The sequence below is a fragment of the Physella acuta genome, unplaced genomic scaffold (genome assembly GCF_028476545.2).
Source record: "Physella acuta isolate Inbredline_101_S28 unplaced genomic scaffold, ASM2847654v3 ptg000259l, whole genome shotgun sequence".
NCBI classification, from domain to species: Eukaryota; Metazoa; Mollusca; class Gastropoda; family Physidae; genus Physella; species Physella acuta.
The window spans coordinates 248,693-269,682 of NW_026731778.1; the positions used below are offsets into that span (position 1 = coordinate 248,693).

Here is a 20,990-nt window from a genome sequence, read left to right on the forward strand (position 1 = left end):
ATAAATCATACCATACATAGGCCTATATTCTCAAATTTAAACACAGCAGATGTTTGTTACACTGAACTGCTAATCAAAACTTGAGATATGTATACTTAAATACTACTAGTTTCAGAATAACACGTTTCAAATAATTGTGCTTTTAAGGGTCCTCCATAAATAATGTTAGCTTTTTAAAAAATTTTTTTTTTACAATTTACAAAAAAACAAGGAGAAAATAGTGTGATGTCACTATATTTTGACACCCCCCCCCCCCCCCCCACCTCTTTCTCACTTGTCTGAATAAATGACCCCTTAATGGTGTGAACTTATTTAAAAAATAACATTGAATTAAGAGTAATTATCAGGAATGATACTGAAAATTCATAATGATTTCAGGCTTATTTTAAAACTATTAAAAATGAGCTTGTTAACATTTAACATAAGGAAAATGTGTTGAGAAATACATTTTTACAGTGATAAAACCAAATATGTAAAAAAAAAAAAAAAGTAATTATAAGTTAAGTAATTTTAATCAGTTCCAGGCATTTGTTCAGCATTTTTAGCTACATCTAGTCATCAGGGGTAGTACATGTCTTAGGATACAAGATTGAAATCACAAGCCTTGGTTGAAAGACGATGTATTGACAAAGAAAACTGGGGAAAAAAGAAGTTCACGTATAGGCATCCATAAAACAGATATTACAACTATGGCAAATGTGGGCCAACTACTACAATATGTAGCCTAAATGTAAGCATGTTGAGATGTGAACACACTTTGCGACAAACAACCACAAACATAACAAAACACAAGACTAAATTAAAAATGTCTTGTTAACACTAAAAAGAGTTTAATACTATCTACACACAGACTATTATAAATACTAACATAAGTACACGAAACTAAGATACAGTGGCTATAGAACTAAAATACTAACCAACACTAACCTTGTAGAAGCAATCATACATGTTCTCACACCACACACATGTACACAAACCAGTATATGATGATGTGACTGGCATAACTCACAGCGTGAGGTATGAACATGGATGAGAACAGGACAGTGTACAAAGTACAAACAACATTCACTACAAAACAAAACAAGGACAATGTGTGCTGATGAAGTATGAAGACCAAGGACAATGTGTGTTGAAAATAGGCATAGTGTCTAATTATACATTTATTAACATATTTACAAGCTCAGAAAAAGATTTACAAATTGGGTACTCCTGTGTAGGCCTATAATTATAATTTTCTGCAATCATTATACTTAGTTTTTGGACAAGGAAACATGCAAATCAAACTAATAAGTGTTGTAGTACTAACAATTAAACTATGCTGAATATAATTCAGCCAGATTTTTCCCCTAAGTACTATAAAGACATTGAACAATGAATTATTAACAAATGCTAAGAAAACAATAGGCAGAATGATATTTTTTCAGTCTAAGTACTCACACAATTATAATTTTCATTCATTGTCTGATGTATTCGTGACAAGTTCACTTTCAGGTGGAAGATGAGTAGTTGTGGTCTTTTTTTGTTGATATTCTCTGCGTAAATGAATGTAGAGATCTATAGGTTTCCTCAATTGGCAAATCTGGAACAGCCAGTTGATTCGTCACAGTCTGAGCACTTGACCATTCTCTACCACCAACACTGCCACTAACTTTACGAGATAAACCACTATGAAAATATGTGTGATCTTCTCGCATTTTCTGCCGGGGGAATGTAGCAGAAGAATACTGATGCTTTTCTGTCAACTCCGAAGAGCTTGTAGAAGTATCATCAAATGCTTCAGAATGACAAGGAAACAAAGTTTTAGGCTTCACATATGTATGATCTTTCTGGTTAAGACCTGAAACATGGAAACTGTTAAAATCTTGAAGAGGGGCCTCTGTTATTGGCTGCTCGGTGACTGTGGGCAACAAGTATTCATTAGTTACTTCCTCCATTTCATGATCTTCAATCAAGTTTTGTTTTGTTGTTTCTTCATGAATTTCTTTCTCAAAAAGACTGTGACTAGCTGCAGTACCATCCCATGTTGCAGTGGCATATGTATGGTCAGCTTTTCTTGGCCAACAGGGAAACTCTAAAGTATCATTCACTAGTCGATGTAATGTATGTGATACTCCTGTCTTTTGGACATTTTCTGTAGATTTTGATGTTTTTATAATAGATTTACTATCTAAGCTAACCTCTTCAAATGAACAAGATTTCCTAGGAGAACTCCTGGACAGCGCATGCCATTCAGAAGTTTTATTCAATATATTTATTGGTGCCACTTTAGCAGCACTGATGTGGGTTTGACTAGAAGTAGGTAATAGTATATTCTCCACTGAAGAGCACCTTTTGTTCTTCAAATGCACAGGTTCTTTATCTGAGTAAAGATTTCTGGATAGTGTCTGACCAGTAGAAGAACTCTCTGAATACAATTGATGTTCATTGTACTTTAATTTCATCTGTGAAACTGATTCTCTTTTACTTTGTTCATCTTCTTTAGAAGAAGGTTGCTGATGTTGAACTGTCGCTTTGGCTGTTTGTGAACGGGTCGTTCTGATGATCCCACTTGACGCATAAGTGTGGTCTGTTTTACCACCGTAAACATTGGAAGTATCAAAAACAGCTGTTTCGCGAGCATTTTTGTGATCCAATGCAAGTACCAAGTCAGCAAAAGTCAACAATGATGTAGTTGAAGTAGGAGGTAGGGGTTCCCCGAAGCCTACTCGCGATGAAGAAAAGAAAACATTGATGTCCCCTTTCCCGTCTATGGACATTGTGCATAACTATGATAAGTCGAATGCATTCATAAACATTATAAGAATACACATAAACGATCACTTTTCATAAATTCAAAACATAAGGGTCTTTTTCTTAAGAAAACATTGACTCCGATGGAATGTCATTCATCGTCCACGATGCAACCTTCCGTGTAACTATACTTTGTTTGACCGCTTCCGTCTGGGCGAAAACGAGGCCAGCAGTCCCAGAAGATATTTTTTCAAGATTCTGATTGGTTGCCTTATTCTAAATATAAAATTGACTTTCCACATAACGTGTATTCGTTACACACGTATTCTGTTTTAACACATCAGAGTTCACGAGGTCAAACAACATTAATTACCCTTCTTAAGCAAAGAAAAGTAATGTGTATATTGTACAGGTATATTTAAGTAAACAGATTGACCTACATAGATTTAGTGTTTAAATATAGACATGGAATTTAAGCCTTTGTTTTATAATAGTTTATTTTGTTTTATAAAAAAATATTGAGTTTTGTTTGGTCTATTCAATGATTTTGATTATGATTCATCAGATTCATGATCAGTCTAGCAGAGTCTAGCTAGATTCTAGAATAGTCTAGATCTAGATCTAGAATATGACTAGAATATGAATGATCTAGATCTTGATCTAGTCTAGATCTAGAACAGTTGCAAACAGACTAGACTTAACTGCAGTAACGTGCTTATCTGACTAAGCAAGTCCGGGCTCTAGATCTAGATCTACCTCATTCTGTTATTCTACTACTGACTACTAGTCTAGACTCTTACTCTTAACTAGAGTACTCTTAGTTGAAAACTGAACTAGAGCTAAATGAAGTAACTAAAACTTGGGTGTGGGGGGGGGGGGGGTGGTGGTGGTGGTATATATTTTCTATACATTCCGTTTCGTTGGGGGGGGGGGGGTATACTTTCTTTTTCTTTGGTGGGTGGGGAGCTTCCCCTTCCACCCCCCCCCCCCCCCAAGTGTTGCCTAGAAGAAACACTGGTTACTCAATGCAATACTCATTGTGGAACATAGATAGGCCACATTGTCCTGTCCTTGGGTGTGTATTTTGAGCATTTTGCAGTCTCCCAAGACATCTATAGTTCTTCAAGAAGACTTCCCTTCCCTGGGGGTTCCACTCCTGTCCCTGCATGTCACATTTGTGTGCTATACACTGGCAGCCAAAGGCTGTACAGTTTGACCTCTGGGTGGCACCTAGCAATGTTGTTATTATATATATCCATAAGTAGTGTGCAGTTTGGGCATCCTGAACTTGATTCAACATTTAAACTGTAACATGTAACCTTGTGTCTAGAGGCATATTTAACATTAAAAAGTTATTAAACTAACTGAATATAGCAGACTTTCTCATTAATGTTTGGTACCTTTAGCTTAAAGTGTCACCCCATTGGATGGTCTCCCCTCCTGCCTGCATTTTGTAATGCTGTTGAATTCTTCTTCTACCACATGAACTGTCTGTTATTCTTCAGAGCTTGCGTTATAGCCAGGGTGGTAATACAAGAAAAAAAAAACATAGCTTCAATACTTCCTACAGGTGTTATAAAAAGTTTTGAATTTATTTTGTTTATCCTAATTTTACAACTAAAATATTGTGTAATACAGAGAATAAAAAAAGATGACAAAGAAAATCCTCATAACTGGAGCATCTGGTCTCCTTGGTAGAGATTGTTTGAAGGTTTTTTCACAAGACCCAGAATGGACAAGTCTTGGACTGGCATTCTCCAGGAAAGGAGAACACCTAAAGAGGGTGGATTTAACAGACTCAGAACAAGTAGCAGCGGTGGTTAAAGAGTTTCAGGTACTGTTTTATCATTAATGTATTGTAAGTATGATAAGGAGGATTTTACTGCCATGGGAGGGTAGGGACAAATGTATGGAAAATACTAAGTGAAACAACTTTTTCTGCTAAAACTGGAGCAATTTCTATGATAACCGTTCAAAGGGCATTTGTTGTTTCTCTTTTTTGTCCTTAATTAAATTATTTTTGAGAAATAATAAATATTGAATTCCTTTTAAAAACGAATTATATTAATAGTTAAAATAGTCAAATTTATGTTTTAATTCCTTGTATGTAAAACATCTTGTAGCCCACTGTGATTCTCCATGCAGCAGCAGAAAGGAGACCTGATGTGGTAGAACTTGAGGAAGATAAAACAAAGAAAATAAATGTTGATGCCACAAGAAGACTGTGTGATCTTGCAAGTAAATGCCTTACATCTTTCCCAGAATTTGCAATGATCGTACCTTAAAAATCAACAACTGTTTTTCTTCTTATAAATTAATTATAACTATCATCTTACTAGTGGATAAGTCTTGTTTAGACCAGCTTGATTTAAGCCACATTATAATTATGATGGCACTGTGGTCAACATCTTGTTATCAAATCTGTATTTTGGCTCTTTGTAATAATTGCAACTCTTTTTGTCGGGTGGTGTCTTATAAATTACTCCTAAATGGTATAGTCTCAAATAGCCTCTAACAACAAAGTCCAGCACCTGGCCTGCTTGTGTGTCTTAAAGCACTGCGAAAATGCTTTTACTAACAGGTGAAGGGGTGGATGGCGGTTAAAGTAAAGTTCCCTTTCAAACCTGACGGCTTATAGGGCAAGTGAAGTAGAGTTCACTAATTGTCTTGTTTCTGTGACCTCGGCATATAAAAAGATAGTGGTCAGCACTATGCCCAGCCGCCTTTACTTTCCCTAACATGAGTTAGGTACCCATCTGAGTTGGGTGGACTCAGGGACGGTCTACTGACTTGAACCTGGATTTGAACTCGAGACTTACGGGCTAGCAGTCCAGCTCTCTACCGCTAGACCACTCATTCCCATTGGCGGTTACCTGGTGCCAAAAATAAGCAACTTTAGGCAGGTCGGGCTCGTCAGTCTAGTAAGGTGATTCATCAGGGAGAGGAGCCACTGATTTTAAATCCCAGCTTAATCTTTGGATGCAACTCCATTGTATCATTAGGCTAAAGGAGCCATATATACAACTTTTTACTGGGGAAAAAAATTTGTATATTTGTTTCAAAGTTTCTTAAGGTGGCCACAGCATATTATGTAGCTGTTTGGTTTGTACAATTCCCAGTGCCTTTACCTGCCCTGGCTAGTGTTAGATGTTTGTTTGAGCTGTATGGACTCATAAACTGCAGCTCATGCATCAGACTCTAGTTCTTCATGATTGTAAAAATGTGCTGTCACACAGCCTTTTTGGGGTCATTACACACCTGGGGTAGGGGGCTTTATACTTTTATGATGATGTGCAGTGAGGTGAAGCTTTACACATGTGACGTAGTATTTATTTCTTAAGGAGATATAAAGAAAAATTTAGATTTTGCTAAACATTTTGGTTACTTTGGGATGGAGGTGAGAAAGAAAGAGGACATATTATTCTGAGAAAGCACTTTAAAAAAAGGGTCTTGCTTTTTGTAATGTGATTACAGAGAGTGGGTAAAAATTTGCTAAAATTGCGTGACAAATTATGGATGACCCAAAATATAATCAATATAAAGTCCAAAGTGTTTTAGCATAATCAGTGTAAAAAAAAAAAAATTAGTATTCATATTTTACATTGATGATAGCAATTTGCAGATGTCTTAAGTAAACTTTTGTAAAATTTATTTGCAGATGCAACAGGTGCATATGTTCTGTTCATAAGCACAGATTATGTTTTTGATGGGTCAAATGCACCATACAAACCCACTGACAAACCCAACCCATTAAATAAATATGGTCTCAGTAAAGCAGAGGGCGAGAAAGTAGTTTTAGAGTCCAATCCAGGTAATATTTTAGTATAGTTTACATTGACTTGTGAGCAGTGCTTCTTTCAGACATTTTTCTCCAGGGGGGTGTGGGGGGGGGGGGGGGGGGGGCCCTCGAAACTTTTCAAGGGGAATATAATGCCATGCACCCCTTTTCACCTCCTCAAAGAAATGCCTGAAAGAAACTGCTTTTAAGAAAAAAAATTGAGTATTTGTGTATAAATAAAAGATTACTAAAATAAAATTATAATATATGTATATATATCTTAGCATTAAATCATGTTATTTGTTGTTTTGATTTTCAATCTAATAATGGTATTGTTTCCTACATTTGTTTTATCTTGATGTTAAGATGTTAGGCTGTTAAAAAAATTGTTTTAAAGTTATAATATATTGTCTTAAAATTTGGTATAATAGCGTCAAAGTTTGAGGAAACAAAAACGTTATCTGGGATCAAAATGTAAATTTTAAGTTAAAAGTGTAGAGTTCAGAAACCAGGTTTGAAAATTATTATTTTTTCCCTAGGCAATGTAGTGTTGAGAGTACCAGTGTTGTATGGGGCTGTTGAAACACTGGATGAAAGCGCTGTCACCGTCCTTTTCAGCAAGGTTAAAGATCCTAGCAGGCCAGCAGAGATGAATCATTATGAGCGGCGTTACCCAACATTTTGTCCAGATGTAGCAGAGGCTATAAAAGTACTAGTTGAGAGCAAAGCCAAAGTAAGTAATGCAAACCATTCAAGGCTGATTATAAACTTTTTAAAAAAGTATTTTAATATTCAATGGTTTTTCTAATAGCTAAATTAAAAAAATTATCTAATACATTTAAAGGAATGAAGATTTTAAAGATTTTTGTGTCTGTTCAGAATTCAGAATTGTCAGGAATTTTCCACTAGAGCGAAAAGTATTTAAATATTCACTGGTTATTCTAATAGCTAAATTTAAAAAATTATTTAATACATTTAAAGGAATGAAGATTTTAAAAGATTTTTGTGTGTTCAGAATTCAGAACTGTCAGGAATTTTCCACTGGAGCGGAACCCAAATGATGACCAAGTACGATATGGCCTTAGCAATGGCAGAGCTGTATGGGATACCAACCAATCACATTGTAGCCGACACCAAACCAGCCTCTGGTACGCCCCGCCCATTTGACTGTCACCTAGACTGCTCCAGAATGGAAGCGTTAGGCATCTCCAAAAGGACACCTTTCAAAGTTGGAATTAAAGAAGCCTTAGAGAAATTTTACCCCTAGTTTAATGTATTCATATGTTCTTGTTAAATCTTTTTAAAATATATTATTCTCTGTTTGCAAATTATTAAATGGGTCATATCTGATCTCACATTGGGCTTAAAGATGTCTTTTTATGGTGGTAAAAAAGTACATCTTTAAAAGTAAAAAAAAAAAACATATGGGCATGAAGTTTTATTTTCATTCATGTTATAATTATAGTTTTTGTTAATTTTATAAGGCTTAAAGTCTTAGCGGGTTTCATTTTCAATGTGTGCACAGATTTAAACAATCCTATGTTAATAAGTTCTAAAATATTTAAGTTTATTTGATAAATTTGCATTTTTATTTGATTTATTTATCTAATTTTTGTCAATCAGTCATGTATTCTTTTCAAATTCAGTATTCCAATTGGCAATAAAATATTTAATTTCTGCATTTAATATTACTATCATGTACTCAAAGGGTTAAAATGTTATTGATTAATAAAAATGTTTAAAATTCTATTTGCTTGCTCTTAAAGTTTATGCATTTATGAAATAATTTTCTAAGCGCAACACAGTCTACGGCAGTTGTGGTTAATTTGTTTGGCACTGGGTAACAGCACTAAACCTGCCTCTGGTAAACCCAGAGTGATAAACAATATTTAATAAATTTTTAATAGAATAGAATTTTTTTATTTTTATAAGTCCCAAGAAACAAACAAGTGAAGTGTCTACCTCATTTTTCATCAGAATGAAAAATACATTTTTTACCCTTTCATATTGACAAATACCTGGAGTTGAAGCTTAACTGTTTTAATCTTTTCAAAGTCCCAAGAAACAAACAACTAAAGTGTCAACTTCATGCCTCCATCAGAATAAATATTTTTTTAAAGTTTTCAAACTATCAAATAGACCTGGAGTTGAAACTTAATGTTTAATCTCAAGGTTTTTAATAACATTCAGTTTTCATATTTTAAATACAGAAAACAAAATAATTCACTACATGAGCAACAACAAAAACATGTTATTCAATTACAATCATGTGACATCGAAACAGTAAAGAAAGTTATCTCTACAACCCACTATGACGCGGTTGTTGAGAACCACTGGGGAGGAGAAAACTTCACCTGCCAACTTGCACCTGGTCAAGCAATGTCCAGTAGAGGCATCAAGAATGTACAACCATCCATCTGTAGATGGGACCACTAGACCATCACAGAGGTAAGGTGGTGAATGGCACACAACTGGTGTTCCTGCACTGTCTTGGTTTAAGGGAAGAGTTTTTATTAATGGTGAATGGGCAGATACTGAAGCTACCTCTGATGGTAATTTATTATGAAGAATGTCAGTTGGAGGCTTGTCAAGTGGGTCATGTGACTGGTCACTTTGTGTTGTATTGCATGATTGGTCAGTATGGGATTGATAAATTTGTGTTGTATCATGTAATCGGTCAATTATAAGTGTGTAATGTGGCTGGTCAGTATGTGTTGTGTCATGTGATTGGTCAGTATGTTTGTCATGTGATCGGTCAGTATGTGTTGTGTCAGGTAATTGGTCAGTTTGTGCTGTTTCATGTGATTGGTAAGTTCTTTCCATTGTGTCACTAGGACATCCACACCTCACACTGAGCCTGCAGGGGAATGGCGAGGCGTAAACTGTTGCGCTGGTTTCAAACTTCCACCTGAGTTCACCTGAGACAGAGAGGCAATACACGTGGTGGTCATGTGACCCAAAGTAAATAGATGATCCATAAACAACTGGAGATGAGAAAATTGGCCCTTGTGCAAGAAACGTCCAAATCTGTAAAAATGATTTTAAAAACATTACATCAGCATATTAATAAAAAAAGTTACCTTGACCGTTATTTAGTGTGGAGTAAAAAAGTGGAAGAGTCCACAAGTGTTGCATTAAATGTTCCAGAGATGTTTTAAGGGATAGTCAAGATTTGTCCTGTACTAAACAGCCCTAAAAAGAGTACCTGACATCACATGAGATAGGAATCTAGCAGCAAGACATGGCGCTATGTTAACAATCCCTTCATTTAAAATGACGAAAAAAAAAAACAGGATAAATTAACCTCACCTGATCAACTTGTTTAGGTGAAGGAAATGTTTTATAGTAAAATTATTTAATTTGGCACTATATTGTGAAATACTTATCAGCCAACTTACAGTATTTCCTGAAGAGTCAAGGCAATAGAGTAGGCCATCAACACAGCCCACGAGCAGCTGATTCTCACAAACACAGAGAGATGAAAAGATTGGCTTTTTCAGCTCTGTTTCCCACTGCACACTGCCTGTGTTCTAGAGAGGGAACATTTTAACCAATGCCCATAAATTACATCACGTCATATAAAAAATGCTTTTTAAACATACTTTTTATACATGATTTAGCCTGATGCAGATAGTTGAGAGCTATAGGCTTCTCCATCTTTCATATGAAGCTTTGACACAGCTTAACTCTATGAAATAGCTAACTTAAATTGTGAAAAATTCAGAGAATGATTGGCACACAATTCCATTATCAGCTTGAAATCTTGTAAGCTCTATTTGAAAACATCTCTAGGTCTCTTTATTTTTTCCAATAAAAAACCTATCCCCACATACTGACAAGTTTCAACCAGTTAACAATAATAAGTAAAGAAGGCTAGGCATAGTGTTGACCATAAAATCCATTCATGATTTTATGTTAAGGTCAAATAAACAGATGAACTCTGCTTCATCTGCCCCATGATGATTCAGATAGCCCATGGACCATCAGGTCTAAAAGCAAACTTTACTTTTACTACTTTATATACTTGTAAATGAGTGTTTTTAATCCACTCAATAACAATCTGCAAGGCAGTAGCTGTTTGATTTTAGAGTTTCCTCTCCTTGAACATGTGATCCCATTGTTCTATAGTAAACTCCAACAATTCAAATACAAAACAATGTTGACAAGCAACTCACCATTTCAAGGGCAGCAACCCTTCCAGAGAGTGTTGCTATATACACTAAGCTGTATGGAACATCCACCACTGGTGAAGCAAACACACTCCCCCCACCCAGGTGGCATCTCCACACACACACTTTCCTCTGTTGAAATTTTTTTTATAACACAAGGCAATAAGGTTATTTATTTATTTTATTTAAAAAAAAATTAGAACTCATTATCTTCATCAGAAAGTTGAATTGAAATAAATTGAAATTAGCTTGCTTATATACTCTCTATTTCATGTAAACTATTATTTTAAATGTATACATGAATATATATAATATAAATATTTTATATAAACATATAAAAACGGTACATACACAGAGGTCCAGACAGTATAAATAGCCATCATGTGACCCACATAAAACGTGACCTGTTGAAGGATTAACAACTGGAGAACACTTGATCAAATCTCCTGTTGCAAATGTCCAAATTATGTCCCCTGTTCTGGCACACAAAGTGTATATGTTACCATCATAACAGCCTATAGAAAACACATTTTAATATCATGGTTACCCTGAGAAAATATACAAATTTTTTTTCTTAGATAATTTTAATATCCAAGTGTTGGGCTACTGAAATAGGTTAAAAGATATTTTGAGTAAATTTTATAATTATATAAGTTTGTTTTATTTTCATATTTACAGTGCAGTTAAAAGTGTGTTATTATAAAACTTCTTTCTTTATGTTTAAGTTTTTTTTAGGTTAGGTCTATTCTGCTTTGCCAAAATAATAATTCTTACTGGACTCTTGCATAATGTAAAGACTGTGCATTCTCTAAATCAGGGGTTCCCAACCTTTTTTTACTCAAGAGCACATTCTAAAATATCGGTAGGGTGGCGGGCACCACCTATTTTAAATTGACAAACTCCTTCCAGAGGCGTAGCGACCCTTCCCGTCACCCGGGGACAAAACTTTCGATTTGCACCCCCCCCCCTCAAACTTTCGATTTGCACTCCCCTCAAATTTTCGATTTGCACCCCCCCTCAAATTTTCGATTTGCCCCCTCCCCCTTAAACTTTCGATTTCCATCCCTTTCAACCTTTCAATAATGTTTATGAAAAAAATTCTGTCTCTGTCGAATAGTGAGAGGCGGGCACATACGAATCGTTCGGCGGGCGCCATGGCGAACGCGGGCACGGGAACCCCTGCTCTAAATCAATCTATTTAACTGTATTCTGTAGCTGGCAATCAGGATAAATCAATACGTTTTAATACCATATTTTAATACTATACCGTCTTTATAAAGAAGCACAAATGCTTTATTCTAAAATCCATCAAAACTTTCTATGGTTATATTTAGCTAAAACAGAAATTTTAATAAATTGATAATAATTATCAGACAGCATCAAGTTTTTGGGGAAGTTAACTAACCACTCTGGTGACTATGATTATGGAACAAAATAGGCCATCTAAAAAAAAGCCCATTAAAAAGGCCCATACCTACTACAACTTTACCGCCAGTGATGTCAATGCAGGCAGATGACTCTATCCTATCTGGCAATAAGACTGACCACACGGAGCTGCCAGTATTTACATCAACAGCAGTGAACTGGCCAGAATGGGAACCAATGAAAGATAGATGTAAATCTGTTTGCCTGGTAAAAAAAAAGGTTAAAACTAAAAATATTTAATGCAATCAAAACTACTAGAGGGAAAAGAAACTTCAAACAGCGTTAATGAGATTACTATTTACAATATTTTAGAATACTATGAAAGAAACACAAGATGTAAAGAATGAAGTTCCCAAAAACAGGAAGTAATCACAAATCAACCTTTAACCCCTTTACCGTGTGTCACGAGTTAACTCATCATATAAAATCTTGTGCTTAACCGTACATCACGAGTTAACTCGTCTTCAGATAAAAAAGTCGTCTGTGTGCCGTGCGTCCCAAGTTAACTCGTCTTGATACGAAAATACGAAAATAGCATTGGAAATCAATAACAATGTAGAGGGAAGCTAATCTAACAGCCAATTCAACAGCGGATGATAAAAATAGGTCATCACGTGATGTGAAAACGAAAGTGGGAAAAAAAAAAATTACACGGTTAACACACAAAAAAAAAAATTCCACGGTAAAGGGGTTAACAGAAAAAAAAAAATACAATTTTAACATGACCCTTGTTACCTTAAAAAAAATCCATAACTAAACTAACTTTTAAGTTTATAGTTGTGATAAAGTATAAAAATTAAATAAACATCTTTTAGTATATTTCCACAACACTTACAGGTATAAGACAACCAATGGTGAAGCATCCACACATTTCCCTGTGTCTACTCTCCAACGTAAAGCCAAATCATTCAAGACACGAGAACAAGGCTCTTGACCACTTGAAGGACATACAGAATAAACTGGTTGTTGACTGTCTTCATATGTTATCCCAACAGAGCTTGGATCACAATGTACAATTCTGTTACCTCGTGAAATAGCAATCACAGATGACGATGTTTTGGCTTGTTCAGTTTTATGTAGTAAATTTTCAATACTACCAACATCTTTTTTTCTATTTGCAATTATATTTTTTACAGAACTGTCTTTGGAATCACTGACTAAACAGGAGTTAGGCTGAGCTACTGCTGCTAATGATATCACATGAGGTAGTGGCTCTGTTTCTGAAGATAAAACATTCAATAATGGCACTTTTTCTGAAGATATGACCTTAGATGCTGGTACTTTTACTGACGATATTACATGAGGAAGTTGTACGCCTTCCGAGGATAACTCATTGGGTAGTGGCTCAGCTTCTGAAGATAAACTGCTGACTACAGGGGCAGTTTCAGAACTTCTACACATTTTCCTGACCAGCACATCATCACTAGCTGCATGTCTTTTACTCCCCATCAGACTGTTTACACCATGAACAGCTGGGTTTTGACTCATTCCCTCATTGTCTGATGTGTTGAAGTTGGGGCGGTTCAAAGTTTCAGACAATTCCTCAGCAAAAGATTTGAAGTCTCTGTTAACAAGTATATCAAACAGTTTATTCATATTGCATTTGTAGTTAGCTTCTAGCAGGTTAATGGCCCTGACTGCAGCTAATGAATCTCCTCCCAGATGAATGAAGCTGTCAGATGACTTGATGCTCGTGACCTTCGGAAGAAGTGACTGGAATAAAATGTATAGGCTTGATAGAAATAAATTCATAAAAAATGTATCTATACAACAATATATAGGCTTGATAGATAAATGGTTAAACATGTCTATATAATAAAACTTTGGTTTGATATCAAATATTCATTAATGTGTTATCAAATAAATTCTTAAACATAGAATCGACATCTAGTCATAGATCTGGCTTAGCAAAGAAAAATAAATTTTACAGAAAACATAGGATTTAAAACTACTTAAATACAATTTTGTCTTTAGAAATTAAGTAATAGCCACTTTACCATCCATACATCTTGAGCAATCTTCAAAGGGTTCTGCTTTGTACTACTAAATAAACTTTTTATCTTGTGATCAGCTATTTTTAATAGTTCTTTCTTGTCTAGTTTGCCTGGTAAAATAGAAATAAAACATATTGATACATTTAAATTTCATTAAAATACCAAGAGAAGAAGCTTTTATAGTTTATAAAATCCAGACACATTATTCTTAGGACAGTATAGCTGTCTTTCATGTAGTGAGGTTGTGGTCAAATCTTGTTGCTCAATTTTGATCCATTTCTAATACTTTCCAGCTACCCCAAAAGAACATCTATTTTTAAAAATCTTATTTGATATTAGCCATATAAAAATTGCTATGTTCAATAACAAAAGGGAGATAACAAAGCAATCACATGATAAACACAAAATTAAAAAAAAAATAAAGCTAACTTATCCTTTTTATAGGATTGGTAATAAAATTTTGGTACCTTATAAAATCTCTTCAATATTTATCAAACGATGGTTACTATAAAATCTAAAGAAAGAAAAACTTGTTTTTTACTTTATTTTTTAGTGCATTGAAAAGTCTTTTTAAATACATTTTTTACTGTATTTGTTAAAACTTAACTGAAAACTTTCTATAAAAATTATTAATAAGTTTGTTATCTGAAACAACTCTTAGATATTGTAGAGTCACAGGCCAGGGAACAAAAGAGATCTATGAAGGAATTTAACATGGACAGAATAATGCTAGGAATTTTTATAAAGTAACTATATTAAATTAACAATGCCTATTGTGATGTTTTTGTTACAGCAACTTGTGTCATGTTAGTAAGAGTAATTATATAGGGTGTATACTATGCCAACAGTGACAAAATTATTTAGTTCTTTTATAATAAAAATATATAAATTTCATAGCAGTAGTTATTTTAAAATCTGCAGATTAAAATTTTTTTTTAGTCAAGGTCTCAAAAAGAATTTGATTATTATAGGGTTGGTCAGCATTCTAAGCTTACCATGTGATGTCATGGGGAAACTTTTGTTGAGCATGACAAAAAAATCTGGCATGTAATGTGCTGGTAGTGCTTCAGTAATAAGCTGGTGTAGACTTGTTTCAATGTGCTGGTTGGCTAAATCTTGGCCGGTTATAAAACTAGCATTGCTGCCAGGGTCTAAAGGTTTATTCTGTTGTTCATTGGTCAGCTCAACTTCAATTTGATGTCCTGGTTTCATTACTGTGTCCAAGTTAATGACAGCTATCAGCCTTGTTCCATCCCATAATACACAGCAGTCTGTGACTCCAGGCATTTTCTTACACACCTACGTTATGAATGATGTTAAGTTAAACTGTTGCAATAAAATTAATTAAATTTACAATAATTACTTAAATCTTAAATGTCGATAGTGAGAGAGAAAGAAAGAGAGAGAATATAAACACTATAAACTGCCCAAGCAACTATTATCCACAAGTCTTACCATTTCAATAGCCAAGAGGCTCAAGCGCTTTCCGTGTCTCTTCACCTGATCATCCTGTCGACCCAAGCAGAAAATATTTCCCATACGGTCAAGTCTTCCCCAGTCTCCACTGTTTCTCCAGACCATACCATCAGCATCTCTTCTTATCTGGCACTTGCTGTTGGTGCCCACTTCATCATCAATAAGACAGACCCGCTCTGAGCTACCTACAAAAGAACATTCCGATTATTTGACTGTTATTTGGTTGATATTTTAAAAATAAGTACCTTGAAAAGCATGAAATTTTTTTTTATTGACAATAAAAAATGACAAGACAAAGATAATTTATTTATTTGAAACCAAACCAATATCATGGATATAAATAAAATAAAACTTAGATACTAAAGGGGGGAGGGGGGCTGTGTGGTTGGAAGGTAGAGCATATGACTGCTTACCCGAAAGCCTCGAGTTTGAATCTCAGGTTTAAGTCTGTATAACGTCATTGATTCCACACAGCTCAGATAGGTGCCTGACTCATATTAAGGAAAGTAAATGCGCCAAGGTGCCTGAAACAAATGAACTCTACTTTACCTGCCAAATGGACCGTCAGGTTGGTAAGGGTACTTTACTTTTACTTTTTGATACTAAAAAATAAAGTGGATTTGCATATCTGTTATAAATAATATAATGTGCTAAGAAACACATTGTTTACATCAAGACTCTTGAAATGGTTGGGTCTGAGCAGTAACCACATTTACAAGGCAAATAATAAAAAAAAACATTTTAATCATTAATTTTTCGTCAAGATATCAGAGTAAAATGATAATACTTTTTAAAAAACAAACAATTAGTACTAAATGTATTCTTTTCAAGCCAAACATAATTGAGTCTCCGTTCCCTCAGGTCTAAAAAAGGTAGTTTGCTCTATACCAGTTAAACTAATGTTGCAAGTGTTTCCATATAAAAACCCGTATAGACAGAAGAATACTATCTGCACCTTATTAATAACTGTCTAAGTACTACAAATTGAAACAACATTCCAAATAAACACCAAGTCATATAACTGATAAAGTGACTCCCCATTTCTTATTGAATAGAGTAATCTTTACATTAATTTTAATTTAATATCAAGCTGCACTGAAAATAAGACATTCTTCTGTTGGCAGTGAGGATCCATTGATCAGCATTATTTGAAAGAAGTTGCTCTGTGGTTATATATTGTTCAAAATTGAAACAGGATTTACACAACCAGACATCTGGACACCCAGGCATTGTTAACCTAAAAAGTCTCGTCATTAAGTATTGACACAAACCTATCCAGATAACACCCTCGCTATCAGCAGTGACTTGCAAGCCACCATCTTCTGACATCAATTTCAATACAGTTTTATCTAGAGCCTTCCCAATTGGTACTTCTTTATCTTGTTGCCTGCAAAACAAAGTTTTTAGATTATTATATTACATGTATATATATATATATATATATATATATATATATATATATATATATATATATATATATATATATGTATATATATATATATATATATATATGTATATATATATATATATATATATATGTATATATATATATATATATATATATATATATATATATTTATATATATATATATATATATATATATATATATATATATATATACACACACACAAAGACTACATGTAAACAAAACAAAAATATATGTTTTTAATATTAATCTATTTTCCTTTTGTTCTTGATTTTTTAATGCTGGAAAGAATTCCTTCCAATACAAATGAAGTATTACGTATCAGCTTGTTATGCATCATTTAGGCTGTTGACTCCAATTTCAGCCTGCTTTTCTTTTTGGATTTGCTAACATAGCCTTTGTCTAACCAGGAACAAACTACAAGGCAGAAGTTGTTTGATTTTGGAGTTGTCTCTCCAAGAAGAGTTGCTGTCTCCAGCTATCGAGGCCTCATCCGCCCCTGTTAATCTATTTTAAAATCCACATTCGAATCATTTATTTATTTAATTTTCCTCCACTTACAGTGCACCAGATAAATCAACATGTTGACAAGAGGCCCAGCAGGATATCTCAGTTATCCCATACAGATTGTAAAACTGTGTCAGTGTGTTATCTCTGTGTCTCCAGGCGTGCAAATCAGAACCACTCGGAAAAGGTTCTCCCCCTAGGGCAAGTATTCTGAGATGTGACTCAGGTCCAAGGATGGTGTTCTGCACTCTTAGAGGGGTCAGAGTTCTCAGTAGTGCTGGTGTGGCCTATAAAAAGTAATTTTATTATAATACACCATGGCATAAAAAAGTAAGTAAATGAGAACTGTAAAAAAAAACCAATTACATAAACTCTAGTCATAGAAAATATTATAACAATCCTTCAACAAAGCATATGTAAATTTTTGTCACAATTACTGATATTTATATCTGTTACTATCTAATTCTGGTAATATATAATGCTGTTAATGCTATCATGCAGGCCAAACTTTTCTAGTAGAACTCATAAGACCCATGATTTATAAAAACAAAACAATGTACTGATGTATCCTTGTAACAAGTAGTGCATTTGTTGACAGTTGGTTATTTACTACAAGACAGTAGGACTGGCATTACTAATTAACAACTCATTGTACTGCTAGAAAGAAAATTAGGGAGAAAGAGCATATCAAGTTAAAATGGGAAACAACTCACCTGAATACTAAATAATGTACTAATTCAACAAGCCCATCCCAATAACAGTAAAACATTTATGATAACATAAAATATATCAATATAATGTAACCCATTTGAAACGGTAACATAAAATATCATCAGAATATAACACTGTGGACAGAATAACATAAAACAACATAAGTAAACAAATTTAAATGACAAAATAAAGTAGCATTATAATATAACAAATGTAAGATGGAATTGTAAAATAGCATCAGAATGAAACAAATGTAACACAAAATAGCATCACAATGAAATAAACTCCTCACCTGTATGACTGTGACAGCTTGTCTGTGATGTACAACATTTAAAAATCTCTCAGGCTGTTGTTTGAGCTCCTTGGGAACAACAACCAGGCAGGCACCAGAGGACAGTGTGCAGAAGATGTCTATCACACTGGGATCAAAGGTCAAAGGGGAGGTCAGCAGCATCCTATCACCTGGTCCAAGCTGAAATATCTCTCTGAAGCATAAACTTTGTATATTAATTCATCAGTTCAGCTAAAAACAACAAAATCAAATCTAAATTGAGGTATAAATTAGTAAACACATTAAATTAATAATATCTGACACAGACAGAAAAGACTAACTATAAACAATTATGAAGCAGATATAGTAGCACGCTTCAGACAAAAGATAGGTTCAAACTGCTCTATACATTTCTTGGCAAAGGTATATCAGTTATAGTCACTGATTAAATACAAGTTATGCATATTCATGTCTTACCTTATATTGATAATGTTAGGGACTATGCAAGAGTGAGGCACCCTCACAATTTTTGGGCTGCTGGTGGTGCCAGAGGTAGTAATGCAGTAGGCCAGATCTGTTTCGATGGAATTGATGAACTGGCCAGGTGTTTTTAGTCTAAAGAGCTGGAGGCCATGTTTTTCAAGCACATCACACTGGACTTGAACTCCATTCAGTTTCTTCAGTAACAGTATGAGATCCTTAGGAAAGTATCAAAAGCAGTTTTAATAAGCAATGTAATTTAAATTCACAAAGTTAATAAAGTTAAAGTAAAATTAAATTATTTATATAAAATATTAGTATCCTAGCAAAAATATGATTAATATTAAATCAAATTTATAAAACTTTTTTATTTTTTAGATAAAGAGTAATACTTATTTAAATTTATAAAAGTTTTAAATTTTTTAGGTAAAGACATGTCCATAATGCAGATGAAACAGAGTTTATCTGTTTCTTGACCAAGTCATATGAAGGGATAGATTGGTCAGCACTATGCCCAGCCACCTTTACTTTCCCTAAAAATTACCTGAATCACATTAGGCTAATATGATTCAGCTGCCCATTAGTACTAGGTAGACTCAGGAGGGGCATCCTACAAACTCAAGTCTCAACTTGAGACTTTCAGAGTAAGCAGTCGAGTAGGTTACTGCCTGACTATGCCATCAAATACATTAGGTAAACATGCATATGACAGAATGTACACACTTTCTTCAAACATGTATGAGCAACTATACTGGATGCCCCAACTTTATTTAGAGCTTGAAGGGTGTACTCGATCCCATCGCAATGGATAGGGTAGAAGGCACAATTACATGACAGTAACCTGTGGCATAAAACAAACGAAAAAATATTTTTGTACATGAAAAAGTTAAAAAAAAATCCTTATTCATAATATGTTTAACCTGTAAAAATTAATTAGTTTTTTTAAGGAAAAAAACAACATAAAACCAGATTAGATAGTTATGATGCAATCTTGCTTTCAAAACTACTTTTTAAATTTATTTCCTTTATAAATCTACCAAAATTAGTTGATTAGAATCCTAAATTTTAATTTTTTTTATAGATAAAATGACCTATTGTTATTTTATTTATTTATACTTAATTACAGCGTTTATTCAAGTGTAAAATTGCTTGGAGTTTTTAACTTTTCCATTTACCCAAGCAATAGACTAGGGACTTCAAGACTTTCAGTTAAACACACAGCAACTATTTGTCCATTTATTTGCACTTCTTCAAGAGCTTGTTTGAACTGTAAAAATAAATAATAAAAAAGGCTTTAAAAATTAATGATAAAACAGTATTTTTATTTCCAAAAGTAGCAAATTTAAGATAATTTAGTAAAACTATGCTCATGTATTTAAAATAGCAAGTACAGAACAAAATATTAATTACCCCCAGACTCTTTTCAATCAAAGTAGAGTATGTGTAATGCTTGTATTTACAAAAATTATCAGCATAGTTGGTATTTTGACAGCCCATATTTAATTGGATTTCTTCTCCAGCTTTTGGACCAGGATCAAAGACAACACATACTTGGTTTAGGTGCTGTTCTGCACATTTAATGATAAGGTCTTGAAGCCTTTTCATGTTCTATGACCATAACTAGAAGACTGTGCTGATATTCATTTCAAATGCTAGACATGCCGATGAATGATCAACATCTTTCTATTGTGTCAAACATCAGCTTCTTTGAAGTCACAGCTACCAACATATTTCAAGATATTTTTAAAATTATAACCACCACCTTCAATTACTAGGAATTTGTTACTTAAACTAAAAATGTATTTCACTATATAGTATATTTTTCTCTTCCAATGCACAATGAAATATTTAATATAGGCAAAATTTCATTTTATATTTTAAAAAACCTGAATGTATCTGAAAAAAAAGTGTATGCAGTATCCTAAGCTAGGTTAAGGTAGGTTGTGCAGATGCAAAATAATCTTCATGATCAATAAATTAAGTGATTAACCGTGTGCGTGTGATTATGTAAGTATCATACTC

General features: G+C 34.0%; 3 protein-coding genes across 5 annotated transcripts; 1 reads left to right on the forward strand and 2 right to left on the reverse strand.

Annotated features, from left to right (window-relative positions):
• Nucleotides 1-311: 311 nt before the first annotated feature.
• Nucleotides 312-2,922, reverse strand: LOC131938919 (uncharacterized). Its single transcript, XM_059297151.1, has 2 exons — nt 1,438-2,922; nt 312-636 (listed from the first exon to the last, which is right to left on the reverse strand). The coding sequence occupies exon 1, from the start codon at nt 2,754-2,756 to the stop codon at nt 1,488-1,490; it is 1,269 nt and encodes a 422-aa protein (XP_059153134.1). The 5' UTR covers nt 2,757-2,922; the 3' UTR covers nt 312-636; nt 1,438-1,487.
• Nucleotides 2,923-3,026: 104 nt separating this feature from the next.
• On the forward strand, nt 3,027-8,004 carry LOC131938914 (methionine adenosyltransferase 2 subunit beta-like). 3 transcript variants are annotated; one of them, XM_059297146.1, is made up of 6 exons: nt 3,027-3,122; nt 4,369-4,564; nt 4,854-4,968; nt 6,389-6,541; nt 7,048-7,241; nt 7,524-8,004. In XM_059297146.1, the coding sequence occupies exons 2-6, from the start codon at nt 4,382-4,384 to the stop codon at nt 7,773-7,775; spliced, it is 897 nt and encodes a 298-aa protein (XP_059153129.1). In that variant the 5' UTR covers nt 3,027-3,122; nt 4,369-4,381; the 3' UTR covers nt 7,776-8,004. The 3 variants fall into 3 exon arrangements, with proteins under 3 accessions (XP_059153129.1, XP_059153128.1, XP_059153130.1); XM_059297145.1 differs by having other exon boundaries at nt 3,028-3,142; XM_059297147.1 differs by lacking the exon at nt 3,027-3,122 and adding an exon at nt 3,557-3,578.
• A 703-nt stretch (nt 8,005-8,707) lies between these two features.
• Nucleotides 8,708-20,630, reverse strand: LOC131938900 (beta-alanine-activating enzyme). The gene is made up of 16 exons (XM_059297123.1): nt 20,379-20,630; nt 20,144-20,235; nt 19,692-19,809; nt 18,966-19,186; nt 18,510-18,702; nt 17,561-17,793; nt 16,844-16,959; nt 15,552-15,757; nt 15,092-15,395; nt 14,100-14,206; nt 12,938-13,815; nt 12,152-12,306; nt 11,029-11,192; nt 10,684-10,809; nt 9,907-10,038; nt 8,708-9,535 (listed from the first exon to the last, which is right to left on the reverse strand). Exons 1-16 carry the CDS (start codon nt 20,571-20,573, stop codon nt 8,774-8,776), a joined length of 4,002 nt encoding a protein of 1,333 aa, XP_059153106.1. The 5' UTR covers nt 20,574-20,630; the 3' UTR covers nt 8,708-8,773.
• Between the last annotated feature and the right edge of the window lie 360 nt (nt 20,631-20,990).